This window comes from Emys orbicularis, chromosome 23 (genome assembly GCF_028017835.1).
Source record: "Emys orbicularis isolate rEmyOrb1 chromosome 23, rEmyOrb1.hap1, whole genome shotgun sequence".
NCBI lineage: Eukaryota > Metazoa > Chordata > Testudines > Emydidae > Emys > Emys orbicularis.
This window is the reverse complement of record NC_088705.1, coordinates 4135502-4156811: the sequence shown is the minus strand read 5'-3', so window position 1 is coordinate 4156811 and position 21310 is coordinate 4135502. Positions and strand designations below refer to the sequence as shown.

The 21310-nt window shown below is 49.8% G+C and overlaps 2 protein-coding genes across 9 annotated transcripts; both read right to left on the bottom strand.

The window, feature by feature from the left end:
* Window positions 1-9191: 9191 nt before the first annotated feature.
* Window positions 9192-12520, bottom strand: LOC135893918 (interferon alpha-inducible protein 27-like protein 2A; the record flags this gene model as incomplete). The annotated part of the gene is made up of 4 exons (XM_065421887.1): window positions 9192-9423; window positions 10413-10574; window positions 11012-11050; window positions 12466-12520. Coding segments are annotated over 4 exons (336 nt in total), but the record flags the coding sequence as incomplete, so codon positions are not given.
* A 1056-nt stretch (window positions 12521-13576) lies between these two features.
* Window positions 13577-19382, bottom strand: LOC135893765 (interferon alpha-inducible protein 27-like protein 2A). Of its 8 annotated transcripts, none has more exons than XR_010562338.1 (5): window positions 19208-19382; window positions 16267-16319; window positions 15520-15554; window positions 14549-14710; window positions 13577-13926 (listed from the first exon to the last, which is right to left on the bottom strand). XR_010562338.1 is itself a non-coding variant. In XM_065421694.1 (5 exons), the coding sequence occupies exons 2-5, from the start codon at window positions 16271-16273 to the stop codon at window positions 13853-13855; spliced, it is 282 nt and encodes a 93-aa protein (XP_065277766.1). In that variant the 5' UTR covers window positions 16274-16319; window positions 19208-19364; the 3' UTR covers window positions 13577-13852. The 8 variants fall into 8 exon arrangements, 6 of the variants coding, with proteins under 6 accessions (XP_065277766.1, XP_065277765.1, XP_065277767.1 ...); XM_065421694.1 differs by having other exon boundaries at window positions 15520-15558; window positions 19208-19364; XM_065421693.1 differs by lacking the exon at window positions 19208-19382 and adding an exon at window positions 17432-17799.
* Window positions 19383-21310: the final 1928 nt, after the last annotated feature.

The window sequence follows — 21310 nt, the reverse complement described above, 5'->3', positions numbered from 1 at the left end:
GTAACTGTAAAAATAAAGTTGCTGATGACATAAGTGCAACAGCTGCATGTGAGCACAATTGGCATTACCGGTCTGCTGCTATGAATGACATGTAATAATCCTTAACGGCCAGCTAGATTCCTTGGTACAGGACAACTGAATTTAGCTGCTGCCCCTGAAAATCCACAGTTACAGTTTATCTTATCAGCTTGATAATGTAGCTGTAATGAAGCTGGGAATGGGTGACGGGATGAATCACTTGATGATCACCTGTCCTGTTCATTCCTTCGGGGGCACCTGGCATTGGCCACTGTCAGAGGACAGGATACTGGGCTGGATGGACCTTTGGTCTGACCCAATCTGGCTGTTTTTACATTCTGATGTTAACATCACTTTAGCTGGGGGGGGAAAAATCAATCCAAAATGTGGTTTCTGCCCTCTAATGTGTGCAGTGAAATTCTCCTGTTTTTCTAAATAGATCCCCATTTCCCCTTTGTATTTGGATACATTGGGGGTGGGAGGCGAGTGGGAGTGTTTTTAAGGCCCTGATTCTGCAAAAACTTGCAGAAACACTTAACCTGAAACACATGAATAGTCCCACTGACTTCAGTGGGTGCACCCACACGAGTACGCGTAAGCATGTGTATAAGAGGTCCCAATCCTGCAACCGATGTGGTATATTTGCAGCCTACTAGCACCCCTTCCTGGTTCCCAGAAAGCATCTTAAAGTCGAATGACCGTTCCATTTAAACTTGCTGAACACGACTAAGTGCCGCAATAGGTACGAGAAATGATACACCACTGGTGACATTTCTGTTTAGGTAAAGATATAAATTTAGAACAGTGCCGTTAACATTTGCCACACCAAATACCTGTCCTGATAGAGTATGTGTAGTATTTATATACACGCACCCATTTTTTTTTAGCACTAAATATTGCACTAATGCTGTTTAGTGGCAAACTACTGAACTACAGGATTTTCCTCTAGGTAGACCAAAGAAAGAGTGACCAGATATTTTAGACCCGCTTCCAAAGCTGTAACCTGAGGTTCTTAGGAAGCCAAATCTATCAAGACAAGTTATGGAAGCTCTGTATGATTTTTTTGGTATCTTTGTAGTGTCATTTTAAGGGAGCCAAACATGAGCTTTAACAGCTGGTGTTCACTTAAGGAGACAGAAAAAGTTAAACCAAGTCTTTTGTTAAAAATAATGGCATGTGGTTTGAAAAGGCAATAGCAAAACTATGGGAATGGCAGCTCGATGACCAGTACCGTTGCTTAAGGCATTTATTCTAGGTAGTTTATTGTAGAAGATCTAGTAACTGGAATACAAACGTTTGCAATAGACCACCTTGCACACTAATGTATTATACGTGTATAACACTGGATAAGGCTCCCTTTTTATACATGCTTCAAAATAGAGAAAAGGGGAGAGGTGTTTTTTTTTTTTTTTTTTTTTTTAATCCTGTGCTTGCTACACCTAGACATTAGGGAGGGCATCAGTATTGGTGCGAAGGCACAGAAATACATTCCTGACCTCGGAGGCAGAACTACTCTGAACTCTATTTCAAAGGGAACACAAGTGATGGTTTTCTGCCCCAGGGAAAAGGCTCACATTAATATCAAAAGAATTTAAGATACTTTAGCAAATCCATTCTAGGTAGTAAATGTTTATTATTGCTCTTGCAATGATATTTTTCTTTTCCCCAGGATTTAGGCTCAAATCCCAGAGATACTCAGACTTCACTTTAAACTTGTGAATAGAACCCTAGACATGAATGGGATTATTCATGTGCTTAAAGTTGAGCATGTGCATAAGTGTTCACAGGATCAGGGCCTTAAGTATATACAAATATGATTTCAGCGTTAGTCTATTTTCTTTATAACAAAGTGTTTAGGCAATTAACAAATGATAAATCCATACAAGTTCTTGGGCTGGTCCATATTATTGTAGTGACTTTTTTTTTTTTTTTTAACCAACAGTTGTATGTCTGATCTTTGCTATCCGTGTGTGTAGTAGCTATGTTTTGAGGAATTGCAGTGGGGTGAGGAGGTTACGGGGAAAGTGGCAGGTTTAAGTGTGTGTGTATATTAAGTACCTACTGCATTTGTAGTTTTTTTTTTTAATATTGTGCCGATAAAAAGGTCTCATTTCACATATCAGTCCAGTCAGTCATCTGTCACCATGTACAATTTGAATTAAACACTGTTTATAATAAAACTACCTACATCTTTGTCAGTGTCTCATCTGTGTGTGGGGAAAGTTTTAAAAGGAAACAAGGGCTGGTCAGATTCTGCTCTTACACCAGTATGAATCCTGAGGAATTCAGGATTTACACTGGTGTAACTAAGTGCAGAACCTGGCCCCAAGTATTCTTCCCCATTTACCCTGCATGTTTAATGTGTGTCCAGCCAACCATCTCTCCCTACCCATTCCACCCCCAAAGCTGTGTCTGATGGAATCATGCAGACCACTCCCGAATTAACGTATTGAGGTTGCATAGAGAGTGCTCTGCACAAGTTAACATTCATTTGTACGTCAGCCCTATGTTGACTTAGTCTGGGTAGGAAAAGGGGAAAGAGCTTTTTCTTAAGCCCACCTGAAAGGAATTCGTTTCTATATGGTGCTTAGGTAGCCTTTACTTCTCCACCAGGTGCCTTATATTAGCGGGTGAGCTTTGGAGGTGCACAGAGGTGGTTTCAGCAGGAGGTCAGCCATTTTTAGGAACAGTAACAAAGGGAGAACTTTATATTCTGCAGCCTGTAAAGCTTTGCTGCTTGGTAAAGGCGACCTTCGCCAATATGAAGGTCAAGCCGGCGGACATGCTGGAGAGACCCTACAGCTAGCGTGACATGCTGGACCTGCCGCTTGCACAGCCCAGCGAAGCTGCCTGGGCTGGTGTGAACAGGGTGAGGTAAGATTGTCCTGCTTTGAGATTCTTTACATCAGGTGTCATGTGAATATGCTTAACTGCAGCAAGGCTCAGACGGGGACCCACGTGCTCTCTACTGTTGGGGGTGAAAACCAAGTGGGTAATAAAGATGAGGCGTATCCCACACAGAGGCAGGGGATTGCAGCCTGGGGTTGCTGGAGGGGAACCTGGGGTCCTTTCAGCCCCCCCGGAGCTGTGGCATCTGGAAGTAAACTTGTTTTTTCTCTGCATCAGAGTATCATACTACCATTGACCAGCACATTGACCAATGAGATGTTATCTTTTACAGGCTTCCCCTAGAAGCTTAGCATTGAAATCTGGTCCCATACCAGTTTGCTGCTGTAACAGAGCTGGTCTGCAAGGGCTGGGAGGTTGTGCTCTGATTTTGGAGGGTCACTTGAGAGCTGAGTGTGCCAATACAGCTTTAACATCATGAGGCTGGTCGACAGGCTGTCTTTTTAAGAATTAAAAAACAGGGTTGAGGGGAGGATTTGTTATGGGGGCAGATGAGTGGGTGAGCAAAGTACCTTCCCATGAAAATGTAGGAAAGTTCCCTGAGCCTTTTAATATATATTTTTACACCGACCCATCACTTGTTTGCAGAACAAAACCTCTGCCCCTTCACTCCTTTCCATCTCAGACCTGTCTCCACGGCAGGGGGTCCGACAGTAAGGGGTTGGGGTGAGAAGGGAATAAGCTGGTGTGCAGGCTTGTTTGTAGGGCGTGAAAGAAGGCAACCGACCTGGCAATGAACGATAGGCTTTCCCAGCACTGCTGCAGGAGCAGGCTAAACTCAGCTGCCCTCTTGAATGCAGTAGAGAGTGTGCCCATGGGCCAGTTTACCAGGAGTGGCTGGGAGTGCCCCAAACCAGGTCCCCGTGTATCCTGCATGAAATTAAAGTAAAGCTTTAAATCGGCAGCCACCCTATTCCAAGCACATGGTAAAGTGACAGTCTCCCTGCTCTGTCCTGACCCTCTGGGGTCCCAGAGACTAACTCTTGTGGACATCTGTGCATCAGGAACTGGCCTGATCTCGTTATCAGCAGTCTCTGAGCAATGAGTTAATGACTTCTGGTCATTGCTGACCCAGGCTGGATTCTAAATAAGCTGTTGGGGCCAGGACCTGCCTTTTCATTATGTCCGTACAGGGCCAAGCACAATGGGGCCCTGATCTCTGTTTGGAATCCTCTACATGCTGCCCTAATGCAAGTGACCTGGAATAACCTCAGTGCCAAATGCCCTGTGCCACCCGTCTGTCCCCTTGCTCTCAACACACCCAACGGTACAATAGGCTGCACTCAGTCAACCTGTAACTTGTGTAGTGGCCTCTGTAGGTGAGCAGAGCAGTGAGACCTGGGGAGCTGCGTGGTTTCTCCAGGGTACTGGCTGAGGCTTGAGGGATAGGGCTTCTTGAAGAGCAGTCGGAGACTAGTTCCTAGGCTACTCTCTCTCCATTGAGAAGATTTTATTGATATTGAGCCCAACTCTCCCTTAATTTTATTCTATTGCTCCTACGTCTATCCCTGGGGAGTAGGGTGCTTTATGGAGCGATCACTGACTGAAACCTGCTGGGGACTGTAAGGTGGAAAGGACTTTTTGGTGGTTTTTAAACATGTAGGTAAAGCACTAGGCATTGATGGCTGCTGCTTCCCAATCAGAAGAGCTGAGATTCTCTGGCAGAAACAGCTGGCTATGGCCTGAACTCATGGATTGGAGCAGATTAGGGGAGCCCTGGCATCTGGCCACCAATTAAATATTGTCCTCCTCCTAGTCTGAATAAATTATGGTAAGGAACAGAGGTTCCATTTTCATACAATCATGCAAAACTGTTTTTTTAATTGAATATACAACACACCCCACAATTTGCCTTGTTTTAAAATAGCTCCAGTTACTTGGGGGTGAAGAGTTTCGTGACGCTCTGAAAGTCGGCATCAAACTTTTTAAAAATGAATTGGTCACACACAATGAAGTAAGGGATGAATAGCAGGTTGGGGAGGTGCTGTGCTGCTGGTCCTCTTGGCTGGGTAACTCGCTTGTTTGTAAGCAAGTGTGGGACACTGTGGATGACAGACCTGAAAATGTATTCATGCAGGAACCTCAAAGTGCTGCAGGATGCCTTCCTTTACAGAAAGGGCTATTGCCATCACCAGCAGCCTCATGATTCTACAGGGCTGACGCAAATAACTTTCAGTGCCAAGAGTGAGAAAACCCCAAATCTGCATGGAGCAATTTGAGACAAAAAACAAGCGACATCCCATAAAATGAGGGTCAGTCGAGCGGTGTCTCTGAGCAAACCTTCTTAGTTTTAAAGCATGAACAGGTGCTGGGTCTCTGCCCTCACCACCCCCTCTAATCATCCAGAGGGAAGTGCTGCCAGCGGAAGGAAACCCTGGGTCTCTTTAGAGAGTGTCGGCATGACCTTGTTGGACTCCACCAGGATTAATCAGAGGAGTAGTTTGAGTCAGCAGGTTTCCACACTTGGGGCACCAAATACAACCGAGACTTATGCAAATATTAGAACGTGTGTGTGGGAGAGAATCTCTCACTGGCAACAAACCAGCTCTGAGCACGCGCAGGAGGCTGTAATATTTCGCCCTCAGCTCTGAAGTGTGCAGTACAGGGTTCCCCATCATTGCAATGCTCTGCCATTCAATAGCAGTGATTAGCATATATGCATTTCAAAAACATCCTTTTCTCCAACTTCCCCCCTCCCCCAAGCTACTTGTCTTTACTTTCAAAGCCCTTGACAGCCTCTCCCCACCCCACCCATCATCAGTCATTTGCTACTGGGAGATCAGCTCTGCCTCCATTGCCCACTTGTTACATTTTCAAACAAGCCACTTTGTGCTCTCTCTCCCCCCCCCCCCCCACTGCCCCTCAGGTTTGGAGTTGCTCCCCCTGAATATAAACAGTGCTACCTCATTGTCCGCCTTGAGTTCCTCCCTTAAAACTCTCCTTTTCTGTGATGCCTATGAAAAAAACCCTTAAATTCGACCTCTGGTGTGCTGAGACCATTTCTTATCATGCAGCCCAATATTATCTCCTCGTGTCTGTCTCTATCCATGTGTTGTCACTTGTTGCTCTTTGGGGCAGGGACCCTCTCTGTGTTGTGTTTGTACAGTGCCTAGCACAGAGGGCTTCGGTATGCAGTAATGCAAGTAACAAGGTTTTGCACCAAAACAGTAATTCCTGCTTTGCTAAATCCAGGTTATCACCAGGCACCATTGTCCTTAAAAGGTCAAAGAGATGAAATGGCATGGGCCAACTCCTCAGCTGGTGTAGATCAGAGTGCTGTCATTCACTTCCAATTACACCAGCCGAGGATCTGGTTCTGGCCCCAGGCTGGTAGCTTGGTGCATGCATTGGAGAACTAGGCTCTGATACATTTACAAGTAGACTGGTGACAGGTGACTGATGTGTTTCCTGATGCTGCAGTACACCGATCAGTTCCCTTGGGAAGGGCAGCTGACTGGTCACATCTCTGTATTTTGGGAGGGTGCTTACCAGAGTCCCTCTCTATGAGGAGTCTGGCTGACGTAAAGCCCAAATACCCAGGGTGCTGTGGAGGCAGCATGTTCTCTCTCTAAGCAAGAGCTAGAGGATGGGAGGCCAAGGGCTAACCTGGAGTGGACTCCCAGCAGAGCAGCTGGTTTGCTCGCTGTTTGAAATGCATCTTTAATTCAAGTCACGGCATGGAATACTAGTTACAGAAAAGACAGCGGCCACGCGGTGAGCAGCGGGAGCCACTTACCCACAGAATAACCACAGGCAACAGGGAAAAGGGCTCTTCTTTTATACAAGGGAAAAGGGGATTTCAAGTGGGGTGTTACTCTGCGAAACTGGCCTTTTGGGGTCCTAGGTAGTCATTCTACCAGACTCCACGACTAAATGTGGTCAGGCTGCAAGTTAAAGCGAGGCCTTTAACTTCCAGCCCTACTACCCCACCCCACCCCCAGATCAGAGAGTGGAGCTGGGGGCTTTCCTTATGTGCCGTCACCTGCAAGAGGTTTTACAGGCCAAATTCAACTCACAGCGACACCTGTGTAGTCACACGCAGGCTTGGAGCCTGGTACGCAGTTCTGCTGAGCACACATCAGAAGGAGCTGAATCCTGCTCATGCATCTGCAGCTTGGCTGGGGAGGCAGAGCTCAGAGTAAAAGCCATAAAAAGGTACATGGTCACCACAGCAAGCGCACGCGACTCGGACCTCACCCAGGGAGCGGACGTGGGGAAGGGGGCCATGTTTGTATAAAACAGCAGGTACAAGTGAGACTCACCAGCCAGCCCATCCCCTGGGAGCTGCTCCTGGGACTGCAGGCTCTCCTTCTGCACCCCTTGCTGACAGCCACTGGGGCCCTGCTCCGCTTCTGCTTGGGGCTCGGCCCTCTGGCTGGGTCACGCATAGTCCCACTCCTTCCACGGTAAACCAAGGGTCCGACAAGTAGTCCACCAACCTCGCAGTGGGCCTTGGGTCTGACTCCAGTCCCACTAGTCCTTACACACGGCATCAGGGGACTTCATCGGTTCTCCCCTCTTGTTGGGCGGGTTCTGCTCCACCTTCCTCAGTGGGCGGAGAGGGGAACCCAGGCCCTGCCTCTCCACTGGGTTCTGGTCCAGGGAGCCTGGAATCAGCAGTCAAGGCCTGACTACGCAGACCCCTTGCTGTCTCTGTGGAATCTCTTCCTACGTTGCGGTCTTGGGCCTCTCTCCCAGCCTTTTCCCAGCCTCTTGGTGTATCAGGTCCACTTCCTCCAAGCCTCTTCCCCAGACTCCCTGCAGAGCTGCCTGCCTGCTGATTCTGCAGGAGGGGAGTTCTCTCCCCCTGGAAGGGCAGTCTCTGACCCAGCAAGCAATCCTGGGCAGCCTCATTCCCTGCCACTGTCCTTCCCAACGGCCTTGGGCTCCCTGTTGCAGGCCTAGCTACCTTCAGGACGACTCTGGCTCCAGCCAAGCTTCCCTCCTTGAGTGAGAGCCAAGCACCTGCTCTCCCTCCTAGCCAGCCACACCTGCCCCAGGTTCAGCCCTTTAATGCCTCCCTCTGGGCTTGACACACAGGGCAGGTGTAGCAGGGCAGGGTTGATTGAGCGCCTCCAGGCTCTCATTAACCCCTTCTGGCCCAGGGTGGGGTTGGTTCATCCCATCACTCTCCATTGAACTGGCCTCTTGAAGGAAAACTGCAGTGCCCGTTCATTTTTCTGTGCACACCAGGGCCAGCTGCATGAGCTGAGCAAACTCAGCTTCTGTGTTGGAGGCTAATGGTCCGTGTTAGCGTAGATTCATCTCTCTCTGAGACAGCTGGTGGAGAATATTTTTATATGACAGCAGAACTAGTTTTTACCTTTGAATCAGGTCTCTGGTTCCCCATAGCGGCTCCTTAGCGTCTTTGGTATTTGCTGAGCCAATAATCACTGGCTCAAATCCATGTAACCGATACCGGGAGCTGTTTTACATGAGCATTCAGCTCTCAGACTGTTTGATCTTATCCAGCTACACGCAAAGAGTGGTAGTATCAGCATTTCAGCAAGGGGGGTGGGGGTCTAAGTCAGGCAGCGGTTTCTGATTCAGCTGCAGCAAATGAAAGCACAAGATGTAGATGACCAGAATTGATGATCAGATTAAGCTTTGTTCCCATGGGGCAGCAGGTGAATAGCGCTCAGCACAGGTGCTGGAACTAGGGGTGCTGGAGGTGCTGCTGCACCTCCCCCCCCTCCCCCCCCCCCCGGCTTGAAGTGGTTTCCATGATATCCAGGGTTTACAGTTTGGTTCAATGGCTCTCAGCCCCCCCATGATACACATTGATCCAGCGCCCCTGGCAATCAGGATGCGAAATGGTTTTTGTGCCGTTGGGCTAGCTGGAGACACCAGCACATTGGCCTGGATGCAGGGGACCATTTGTATCTCCACTCCACAGGGGCCTTATTGGCAGACGCTAGTTCTTGTTGGAGCTTTCCCCTTTTGGGGCTTTGCACATAGGTGGACTGTGCTGAACAAAAGAAAAGACACCCACGAGACCGGAAAGAGAAGTAGCATCGTGCTCTCCAGCACCCTGCCCCAAGTCAGGAATGGACACAAGCTGGAACCCCAAATGCCCTGCAGCGCCCTCTTCTGGGAAGGTGCTGGGCATGAGCAGACTCCAAATGACCGGGGCTGTGGTCACACTTTGACAACACTCGGCTTGTGTGTGTGTGTGTGTGTGTGTCAGACATGCGTGTACAAACTCAGTGGTTAACTTCCACTCTGCCCACAATCAACAGCTGTCAGCTATGTAACGACCAGATGCATTTAAATCAGCAAAAAGCTTTTATTGTTTTCTCACATTTCAGCCACCAGCCAAACCGATTGTAAGGGCTGTTTGTGGAGAAGGCAGGACAAGCAAGAGGCAGGCTGCAGCGGCTGTTTCTGCAGGAGGAAGAGGGAAGAGCAGTCGTAGCTTTCACTTTGGATAGAAGAATGAAAGTACTCCCCCAACAGCTGTCACCGCACCTTTGGTAGCAAGAGAAAGTCCTGCAGCACCTGAGAGGAAACAGAGGAAATTTTACCCCAGTTCATTAGCTCTCCTAGCAGGCCAGTTAACCCCTGCCATTGGTGCATCAATTTCCAGCAAAGCTCCTGCCAGCACAATCTGACTGGGGGCACAACAAAACAAATAACCCTCCTTAGTTTTTGGCATGGATGTAATTGATTACGTTCTTAAATCGGCCTGCCGTCACCCAGGACTAGTAAGACAGCTGTGTGCTTTGTTCACCTGTCTTCACAGAACACATTGGAATCTGCGTTCCTCTAGCTTGGGTCATTTATGTCTAATGCAGAATAGTGAGTGAGTCCAGTCCAAAGCTAGAGTGGAGTTAATCACGTCTGGCTTTCTTTTGCCATAATCTTTAAGGGCCTTCTGTGGATTTATATGAGTAACCGCAGCTACTTTCTAATCCCTTCCCCTTCCCCTCACTCCCTTCTCCTGGGCACTTAGAAAACCAAAACACTTTCGTTCAAGCATCTGCTTGTTTCTGTACCGCTGCACTGTAGTGGCAGCCGAGTGGAATTGCACGTACACCCAGTTCGGTGTTGGGATGTGGCTAGCATCCCTGGCTGGCTAGAGTGGTGAGCTTGAGGAAGCATGCCCCACGGCAATGTGGAATTCCACCTCTTGCCTGACAGCATTTGCAGCTAGAGGTCCTGCATCGGCGGGTCTACACTATGTAAGAAGATTGTGAACAGGATCCTAGGTGAGTGCAGGATAAGGCCAGTGCTAGTTAGGCAGTGAGCCCAGGTCCCCACTAGTCAGACCACCGATAACAGTATAGTTTGGAGGACCATACGCGCCGGGAGGAGCAGAGCTCATTTGCCAAGACAGTGGAGGGACAGTTCTTCTTTACATGCAAGAGAAGTGAGAGCAAATGTGGAAATACTAAGATCATCTTTCACTGCAGAATCGTTTGCCAGTCATAAGCTCAGACACTGATGCGTACGAATGAAGCTCAGCTCCTAATGCCTGCGAGACTTACCCACGGATTGCAGAACTGCCACAGTACTTCCAGCGGCTACCCCTCCTCCATTGGCTACGGCCGCTGCTGACATCATCTTGGCAGCAAGGGTCCCAGCTGCAATGCCTGCTCCAGTAAAGCCGGCTGCCCCGAGTGCTACTGGGACAGCAACGGTGGCAACTCCTGCATGACAAAAAGTGCTGCGATGTTAATTACAAAATGGGATCCCAGAGCACCGCATCTCCAGCTTCGGTCCCCAGAGCCACCCCCAGACCGACTCCCTCGCTGCTTCAATTGCTCATGCACTGAACCACCACCCACGGCTCCATTTGTGCAGTGTCAAAAGTCATTACAGGGCTTGAACATTTCCAAGCAAACTTGCTGCAAGCAGAAGTCCAAAGGACTTGTCTCCAGCCACTCTCCCTGCTCTCCTGTGAGCACCTGCAGCTTCGCGTGGCTTGGGGCAGGCACAGGCCATAAGGGCCAACATATCCTCAGTAGGAGAGACCCTTGTGCTTCGGGAGAGCAGATGAGCCAAGTAAACCCAAGGCAAAATAAATCTCAGTTACAATCTCAAGTGTTTTGCAATATTGACCCACTGTCCTGAGCTTGCAACTTACCTAATCCAACAGTTGCTCCAACAGCAATGGGGATAAATCCTAGGAAAGGAGATGTTTATAGTAGTGAGCCATCAAAGACTTTAGCAGATGATCAGCAGATGAGAATAGAAAGGGGGAGAGGCCTGTGCCGCAGTAACCTGGATTTTGTTTGAACGTTCTCTGCCTCTAAACATGCTGGATTCCACTTTGCCATCATCTTTGAGCATTTCTACTCGATAGTGAGCCATGTACTCAATGCTCCACTCTTGGCATGTGTGAATTCCTCCCCTTCTATAGCAGCTGCCGTGTAAACTGGGATGAGGCTTCTAAAAACCATATAATAAGCCAGCTGGGGGAAAAGCCCTGCCGGTCCCTATGTGGGTGAAGCCAGCCAATCGCTGCGCTCTCGAATGGACTCACGCATGAAAATGATTAAAGACAAAACATGCTATCACCCGGGGGGCAAACGCTTCTCACCAAAGGCTCACTCTGTTGTGATCTCTCTGTCTCAGGCCTTGTCCTCAAAGGAAACCAGCACAGCACCCTCAAAAGACAAGCCTGGAAGCTGAAATTCATAATTTTGCTAGACACTAAAAATCCTGGGCTTAATAAAGACACTGGATTTCTGGCTTATGACAACAATCCGTAACCCACTCACCCCTTTGTCCCATGACTGCCGGGGTGTTAAACGGGCCACATCACCTGGACTGGTCCCTTAGACTAGGTGTCAACTCCGTATTCTAAACAATCTGTGCTACCTTGCCTTTAGCTGTGACATTCGGAGTACCTGTCCCAGGTCTGACGAAGCGCTCTGTGTAGCTCGAAAGCTCATCTCTCACACCCACAGGAGTTGGGCCAGTAAGACCTATTACTTCACCCACCTTGTCTCCCCTAAAAGCTGGTAGAAGACAGAGATTCAGACGCTTTGGCGAAGGATTTGCCCCCCTCTCGGCTGTAGCTACGCAAGCTCTAACAGGGCTTCTCTACGCTGATTGGCCCAAACAGAAGGCCCGCCTACAGCTGTGTGCGCAAACAACACAGGAAACGAAACGGATTTCTTAGGTTTCTATTTTCCAGCCCAAGTTGGACTTTATTCAGCCCTGAAAGAATCTTTCTTCCAAAGCCCGATTAGTAACATGAATCAGGAACGCTGGGCCTTCAAATTAGGATTTCATTTAAAGGCATCAGTCACTTCCCTGGCAGTTCGTCTTTCAGGAACTGTCTATAAATGACATAACATAGTTTGGTGATTTTTGCCAAGACCCACTGACCCATCCACCCCTTGTAACACTGAAACAAACCAGCAAAATTAAGCCCCCTCCCCAATGCTTTATGTAATTTATAGACATCCCCTCACTTCTCCTTGACTCATCACCCACAGCATGCAAATGCCCTAGCCCTGGGCAGATTTAGAAGAGGTATGTCAGTGCTGTTACAATGAAGGGTCTCTTCCCCTCAGAGCAGCAGCAACTTACCTCCAGCGTCCGTCCGGTGAGCAGAATGAATTGATTGCTGGGCAATGCTGCTGTATCAGGAGCCCAGTTTCCAGGCGTCTGCCACTACATGGGTGTGTGTGCAGAGAGGACGTCGCATCCCCCACTAATAGCAGGGATGGCAAGATCCCACGCCCTGCTCCCCTTGAACCTCCCTGCCGCTGGACACACGGACTCCGGAGCATCTGCATGTTCACATTCTTAGGGCACAAATAGATAAAACCACTTGAAGTGCCTCCCCTTGTGATCCAGACCCAGGTGGTACAGTCCTTCTATGCCAAGACAGCAAACCCCGTCCTTGCCACATCCTAGCCGGGCAGAGTCCCACCCACCCGTCTCCTGGCCCAAGAAACAGTCTGTAGATATAAGCTGCAAAACAACTGAATCCCCCCCTCCCCCGGGGTTCTGCCCTCTTCTGTGCGGCTGTAGAGTGGATAGAGGGGACCTCTGTGGTTTAAAATTCTGCTTGGTTACGTTTTTTTTGCTTGTTACATTAGCCTAGACGATTCAGTGGTCAAGGCGAACTAGTGAAATGGTGACATCACAAGAGGCTGAAAGGTGTGTAATTAGGAGGGATTTTTAGTGACATGGCCCAAAACTCTGTTTCTGATTTGATTTTAATACCCACGTAACTCTGATGTCTGGGCTAGACAGAGAATGGTTTCAGCCTGGTTTGAGCCTGTCACAGTAATGGGGGATTGGAGGACCGGCTGCAGCAATCCACTCCCCGAGGGCCCTAGTAGCAGGGGTTGCTTTTGTTAGAGCTTTATTGCATGTCTTAGAGCTGAGTCATCAAGAAACAAGGACACTCAGCAGAGGTGGCAGCTCTCTACCGCGTAACCCGCCACTGAGCTAGGAATGGCTAGCTGTAGCCACGTTGAGTGGCCACAAGATTAAACCCCAGGCTTATTGCAAAGCCGGCTCAGAGGAGGATGCTGGATGGATCTACCTCTGGCAGAGGCCGAGAGATTCTAGCTCTTTTTTCACTTTGACAACACTTTGCTTTGGTCCTGGCAATACACTGGCGTGAAGGTGTGTGTGCACATTCGGTGAGCTATTTTGCACTGACACACAATCAACCATAACAACTCAGGGCATTTAAATTTGCAAAAGTTTATTGATTTGTCACATTTCAGCCAACAGCAATAATTCAGCCATAATCCCAGCAGAACTTGATGTCTGGTGTTGAGAAGGTAGAACAAGCAACAGACGTGCGGGATCTGTTTCTACAGGCCACTTGTTTTTGCATTCAACTACAAAGCCATTTCTCTAACTTGCTACTTGTTGCATTAGCCTGATGGTGCAATTGAAAAACTGCCAGCGGACGAGTCGTTGCGTCTTCTAGAGCATAAAGGAGCAGTTGTAGCTTTCAGACTAAGGCACCGACTGCTGCCCCAACACCTACTATCACGGCTTTGGCAGCTGCAGGAAGGCCTGCAGCACCTGAGAGGAAACAGAGAATCAGCTAGTCAGTATCACGACGCTGCTAGCAGGCCAGTTATCCCCCTCCCATGTCCTGGCACTATAGAAGTCATGACGCTTTCTGTATGGATGCAATAGGTTACACTGTTGCTTGGTAGTAGAGTCCCTTTTACCAGGAGCCAAGAGGCCAGTTCTGTACTTTGCTGCCCTGCCCTGATGGTGCAGCCTTGAACAGGAGTGGGATTTTCAAACAGGGCACTAACACTATTCCCCTTAAAGTCAATGGGGCGCATCCCCAGGGAGAACAGAGTGAGATGGGTGAACCCTGAGCGCCTCTGAAGATACCAACTGTTCCTCTACAACAATGGAAGCGAGCCATGGTACGGAGTGAGCAGCTAGCCAGAGGGATAGTGAAGAGAGAAGCTAGAGCATGTTGCATCTAAGTGCTTAGCAGTTTATTAGCAGGGTCTGTGGGGAGCAGGTTTGGCCAGTCAGGGGAGAGACTTATTCCTCATTACATGCAAGAGAAATCAGAACCAGCACAGAAATGTCAGACTCTCTCCATGCAGGGTTGTTCATAAGGCAGGAGACCACTACCAGACACACATGCATTTCAATGAAAGGTTAGCTCCCCATTACTTACCAATGGATTGCAGAACTGCCACAGCACTTCCAGCAGCTACCCCTCCTCCATTGGCTACGGCCGCTGCTGACATCATCTTGGCAGCAAGGGTCCCAGCTGCAATGCCTGCTCCAGTAAAGCCGACTGCCCCGAGTACTACCGGGATCCCAACGCATGCCACGCCTGCATTCATGACACAGCGAGGTTAAGCACAGTCCAGGCTCTTACAGCAATTGCTTCTGCAGCAGAGCCAGCCCTCCATGGACCTGCATCCGTCCACCCGCCCAGCTCCTCTCCTGGGTGGTCCAATGGATCGTGGGGTTAGCAACCAGGAAGGGCGACAGGGTCAGAGCCATATGTGAACCACGCCCTGAACTGAACTTTCGCTAATCTGCAAAGCAAGCCCTAGCCGGGTGCACAAGTGGAGCTTAGAAGCAGCATCTTGCCTTCCTAGCTCTGCTCAGCAGAGTGCATTGATGCTACAGGACCTTGCCATATCCCCGTGGGGCCGGTCGCCCCCTGAAAGGACAGCACCGGGGCAATGGCTGGGGATGGAGCTCTCACCAAGGGCACGTACAGTACAAGGAAGGCCTAGGCTCAGTATAGCCCAGTGGGTACAAGCTCTCCGTTTTCACACCAGCAAAAGGAACTGTGGGCTTGCAGGGTTTCAAAGGGATTGTCTCCAGCCCCTTTCCCTGCTCCCACGGCCCCCGACCCTGCGGCCTCATGTGGGCTGGGGAAGAAGTCAAGCAGACAGGGGCAGAGTTCTTGCTCTCCACAGGTCAATAACATCGGATGCCTGACTCTCCTGAGGTTCATTCGCACTAGGAGGGGCAGCTGGTGAACCAGGAGAGTCCCTGGCCGAATAGACTCAGAGAATCTCAGGGTCGGAAGGGACCTCCGGAGGTATCTAGTCCATCCCCCTTCAATAAGTCTTTGATAAGTACAGCTGTCAAGTGTCAACCAATCAGTGCCATGGGTTAGCCCCTTACCTGCTGCAACGCCTGCTCCAGCCAAAGTAACAAGACTGTCTAGGGAATGAGAATCTGATGTTAGTGGCCCAGCAAAGACATTCGCATGCTATAAACACGTAACCATGCAAAGCTGGGGAGGTCGGTGCCCTTAGTGAGCCCCAGGGTTTTTTTTTTTTATTCGAACCTCGGCATCTAAAGCAGCTGGAGTGCCTGTGTCCAATGTGAAGGGTTTGATAAGGAGAGCGAGGCTGGGGAATTACCTGATGGGTTCCCTGTCTCTGTAAAGCAGCATCTCACTGGCCAGGAGGCTGCGGCCGAGGTCAGGGAAGCCATGAAGAGCCTCAGCACAATGTAACCAAGGGTCAGAATAGCAGAGCAAGAGGGAAGGGATTTGGGGATGCTCCAGTCTGTTGCAAAAGGAACATTTAAAAAAGAAATGGCTCTGAAGTCTCCATCCCATCCTGGCCCCGCCCCAGCCATCCGTGGGAGCAGGGCCACGTTTGCCCTGTGGTGGTGATGAGTCCAAAGCAGATTCGCCTCAGTACTGCCAGCGCCAGGTAGAAGGAACCCAGCCAGTGAGGCTAGTTCTGAATTATTCTCTTCATGCCACAGGCAGACACGTTCTCACGCGCTGGGGCTGCACGGGAAGTGTCCAGGGCCTCCCCCTGTTCTGGCTTTCGAGGGGTGGCTGGCTGCCAGCACGGCATGGTGACTTCGTCGGGGAGCAATTCTTGTTCAAGGCGCAGGTAAATAAAAGGTTCTCACCAAGCATGTTTGCTGCGTGTGGCTCTAAGTCTGTCACCTGGGTATCGTTGGCCCTGCACAGAAAGTGGGAAACGCAGTTAGTCCAGTTCCGAGCATCCTCCCAAATACAGCCCCTGGGGGCCAGTGCCACGGGTGTGGGGCTACCCGTGTAATTGCTGGTGTTTGTACATGCCCCAGTGTCACTAACTAGACCTCAGCTCCTTCCCCACGTGCAGCCAGAGCTAGTGTCCAGGGGTAACCCATTCTCACAGCTGATCTGCAAGCTGTCTCGCCAAACCCCATTGCCCTCCTAGCCACCCCCCCGCTTGGCTCTCGTGAGTGCACCCCTCCAATTGCACGTGGGGGATGCATCGCTCTGTGCTTGCACACATCCAGCCTCGCTCTCTGCCCAGACTGTCCCCACCCACGCAAGACCTGCCCTCGCTGCGCCATGCTAAGGGGGTTGCCTCTCACCCCTCTCATTCTTGGGCAGATTGTAATTTAAATTCTTGCTGAACATTTCCCCTCCGGCTGGGGGTGCAGGCTCTGGGGTAGGGCTGGGGATGAGGAGTTTGGGGTGTAGGAGGGTGCTCTAGGCTGGGATTGAGGGGTTTGGAGGGCAGGTGGGGGATCGGGGCAGGGCCTTGGGGTGTGGGAAGGGATGCAGTCTCCATTTGGGGGTGCGGGCTCTGGGGTAGGGCTGGGGATGAGGAGTTTGGGGTGTAGGAGGGTGCTCTGGGCTGGGACCGAGGGGTTCGGAGGGCGGGAGGGGGATCAGGGCGAGAGTCTCAGGGGTGCAGGCTCTGGGTGGCGCTTACCTCAAGCAGCTCCCGGAAGCAGTGGCATGTTCCTTCTCCGGTTCCTATGCAGAGGCGCGGCCAGGTGGCTCTGCGCGCTGCCCCGTCCACAGGCACCGCCCCTGCAGCTCCCACTGGAGGGGCCATTGGAGCGGGGCCATTGGAGCGTGTAGGAGCTGGAGGGGGGCCATGCTGCGGCTTCAGGGAGCCGCATGGAGCGGCCCTGACCCTGCTCCCCGACTGGAGTGCTGGAATGGAGCAAGCCCCAGACCCTGCTCCCCAGTGGGAGCTCGAGGGCCGGCTTAAAGCAGCTGGCGGGCCAGATTCAGCCCGCGGGCCATTGTTTGCTCACCCCTGCCCTAACTGCCCTGCAATTTCGCTGTACTAACCTCCTCCATCCGTGCTCTCCCTCCGCTGTGCATTAGCGAGGGACTCAAAGGAAACAGCTTTCAGATCCTCCTGCCTTGAACCCTTCCAGACTATTTTTTCAAACAGTGTTGTTCACTCCCCCGCCCAGTCTCAGAAGATTGTCTGAGACCGACTCAAATGCATCCACTAAGAATTTTCGAAGCTCTCTGCACTTAAGTTAGACTTGGGAGGCTCTTCAGGGGGTACTCACGTGAAATTTGGCCCAAAATCAAAGACAACCCTTCCCTCCTCCCCCCCCCCGAAAAACAAACCAAACCAAACCCCACAATTCAAGAGCATTAGAGAAGTTTGCATAATCACTGAGGACAGGCAGGTGAAAGAGGATCCCTAGGTTTCAATTTCCCAGCCCAAGCTGCAAGAAACGAAAGTAAAAGCAAACTTGGACTTAAAAAATACAGTAGAACCTCAGAGTTCCGAACCCCCTGGGAACGGGGGCTGTGTGTAACGCTGAAATGTTCAGAACTCTGAACTAAATGTTATGGTTGGTCTTTCAAAAGTTTACAACTGAACATTGACTTAATACAGCTTTGAAACGTCACTATGCAGAACGAAAAATGCTGCGTTTAACCATCTTAATTTAAATGAAACAAGCACAGAAATAGTTTCCTGATCTTGTCACAACATTTTTTTTTTTTTTTTAAACTTTCCCTTTTTGTTAGTAGTTTACATGTAACACAGCACGGTACTGTAATTGCTTTTGTTTGTCTCTGCTGCTGCCTGATTGCGTATTTCTGGTTCCAAATGAAGTGTGCGGTTTGACTGGTCAGCTCGTAACTCTGAGGTTCTACTGTACGAGGTTTCTTAGAAGTGCGGCTAAGCACGGGAAAGAAATCAGATTACTAACGGGGAAGTTACTTTGTTGGAAGCCTTCTTTCCACATCTGTTATAAATATTGTCTGCCCCAGGGAGAGCATCACAGAGATAAGGTTGGCAGAATTAAATTTTTAAAAATAAATTAACAAACAATATTGTTTTTTAAATGTGTCTATTTAAATGGTCACAGTTGTGCAAAATTGTGGGTTTTAAGCATTTTTATAGATTTAAATTTTCACCGTTGCAGAAAATTATTGGGGATGGGCAGGCAACTGGGGTAGGGGGGTGTGTGTGTGTGTGTGTGTGAGTCAATAATTTTTTAATGGCAGAAGACATAATTCAAAAAGTTAAAGCCTTATAACCGTTACGACGAATTGTCAACATCACATATCAAAATACACCTCTACCCCGATATAACGCGACCCGATATAACACGAATTCGGATATAACACAGTAAAGCAGTGCTCGGGGGAGGCAGGGCTGCGCGCTCCAGCGGATCAAAGCAAGTTCGATATAACGCGGTTTCACCTATAATGCGGTAAGATTTTTTGGCTCCCGAGGACAGCGTTCTATCGGGGTAGAGGTGTATACAAAGTAAATAAATATCCTTCATTCAAACTCTAAGTTCTCCAGCAGCATTTGTCTTACTTTGCCTATCCATAAACTTCAGTTATTGGAAATATTTTTGGTGGGGGTGCCTATGAGGCAATCCACATTTACCAATAAAAATCTAACCCTTCCAATCCTAGTTAGGAGGCACCTGAAGCCCAGGCAAAGTTAAAAATGTTACTTATGTTATGGGGGGAAAGAGTAAAATTGATGGAGCTGCGGGTTCCTGTCATTTTCAATTTGTTTGTTTTTAGCAAATGCAACCTCCCACCATTGGAAGGTAAAATTCTCTTATCAATAGAGCAGCAGCTTACCTTCAGCCTTGGGGCAGAGGACTGGTCCACCCTCCGAGGGACGTCGCTATATATAGGGAGCACTGGACCCAGCTATATACAGTGAACCAGCTTTTGGGTGGGTGTCTAGACCGCAGGACAAGCAGCCCACCCCAAAGGCAGGGAAAATGCCAGGGTCCCCGCGCTCCCTTTTAAACACAGGTTTAGGGAGGATTCACTTGTGAGCAGTCAAAGTGTGCTCAACCCCTCGCCCCCCCCTCCAAATCCTCGGCCCTGCGATTCAGAGCCAGATGGTACAGTCTGTGTGCAAAACGAAAAACATTTTCTGAAAGTTTCCCGTCCTGCTCATGGGTCCGCCTCCCTGACAAAGGTTATCCAAAGGAGGCCCAGAGCAAACACGCCACTCGAGTTCTGCCTCTTTCTCTATTTTTGCTGCTTCCTGGTGGATAACCAAGGGCCCAAAACCCTTTTCAAAAGATTATTCTATGGGCTGTTGGCATGACACCTCCCCAGCCTCACGGGGACAGGTTCGGTGAGGTTTCCTTCCTTGGTTTGCAAGTTGACTGGCGATCCTCAAGAGAAACGTGGCAGAATTAAAACGGAAACTTTCCTGAGTCTCCCTGAACAGTCGTCCCCCCCCATCCTCTTTTCTCTTCCCCTGACAGGAAAAGGGGCCCTTTGTAAAAAGGCAGGTTAGTGGCTTGGCAGCCCTGGATTGGAAGCTGTCCTCACATAGCAGACCCTCTGCCAACATACCTGGGCTGGAGGGAGAGGGAAGCACAGTCTGAGGTCCGTTCAGTCCTTTGTTTCTCTGCTGCAACTACCCCCAAAGGGTAGGGATAGAAGCAAGTTAAATGCGGTTGCGGGATGCAGGGAACTGTCCATTGGGATCTGAACTGAAACTAAACCTCACTGTATAGTGGGCACTAAAGCCAACCGAAGGCAAGGCACTAGCCGTGAGAGGCTGAGCCTGGCGCTTCTTCCACACCCACCAGCGTAACAGCATCGGCTCGGGAGCCATTGCACCTCCCTTGCTTTGGATGGGATTCCGTCTGCATCTTCACCAGCCACTGCTGCCACATGTGGCGTTCTGCCCCCAGTGACACGTATGCAGCCCGTCCGTCTTCAACGGGTTTCCTAGAGGCAACTGTTTGGACCGCAGTAAGCAAGCCTGTGGACGATGCACAAGGTGGAGATGGAATCTAGCTCCTTCTCCCATTGCGGCATGGGGCTGTCGGACTAGTGGGAATAAAGCCAAAATGAAGCAACCTGCGGTGGCTGAATATTCACACTAGCTCCTCGTGTGCAAGGATCCACTTCCACATAGTTCAGTCTGCAGACACAACTAACTGCAACTACACCTCTACCCCAATAGAACGCTGTCCTCGGGAGCCAAAAAATCTTACCGTGTTATAGGTGAAACCGTGTTATATCGAACTTGCTTTCATCCGCCGGAGCGTGCAGCCCCCCCCACCCCCCGGAGCGCTGCTTTACCGCGTTATATCCGAATTCGTGTTATATCGGGGTAGAGGTGTATAACGTTTCTATTGCCACGTTGGACAGCTGCATGAGCTAAGCAACAGTTTGTGCTTCAGAGGAAGGTTTCTCACATCAGCCCCGATGAACACATCTGACAAAGGCTGTTTACATCACAGAACTAACTTCTACCTGCGAATCAGATCTCTTCTCCACGGGGCTAGTGCTTCTCTTCTCTCATGCCAATGCCCAAGAAGCTAGAGACTTCTGGCTCAGCCAGTCTAACCGGCTGGGAGCAGTTTTCAGGCACTCAGACTGATTTGATCTTAGCAGGCTACTGACAAGAACACTGTTATCAGCATTTCAGAAGGAGGGCTAAATAGCCCTCAATTGCAGCAAGAGAGTAAACTTGATAGAAACTCTTAAACCCAGGAGGGCGACTGAAGGCCTGGCTGAGAGCGAGGTATAGGGCTAGCTAGGGATTGGCAGCATCCACACTCAGGAGCAGACAATGCATCTGATGTGAGATTTCTCTATTCAGCATATTGTCTCTTCTCAAAAACCCCACAGGGGACAGGCATATGTGTGCGTAGGGTGACCAGATGTCCTGATTTTCTAGAGACAGTCCCGATATTTGGGGCTTTTTCT

Coding starts and splice junctions, on each gene's coding strand:
- LOC135893765 (XM_065421690.1), bottom strand. CDS start 15,981: ATGGCTGGGGCGGGGCCAGGATGGGATGGAGACTTCAGAGCCATTTCT. Junction 14,711..15,519: donor TGGAGCAGGCGTTGCAGCAG/GTAAGGGGCTAA, acceptor TCATGAATGCAG/GCGTGGCATGCGTTGGGATC. Junction 13,927..14,548: donor GGCAGTTCTGCAATCCATTG/GTAAGTAATGGG, acceptor GTTTCCTCTCAG/GTGCTGCAGGCCTTCCTGCA.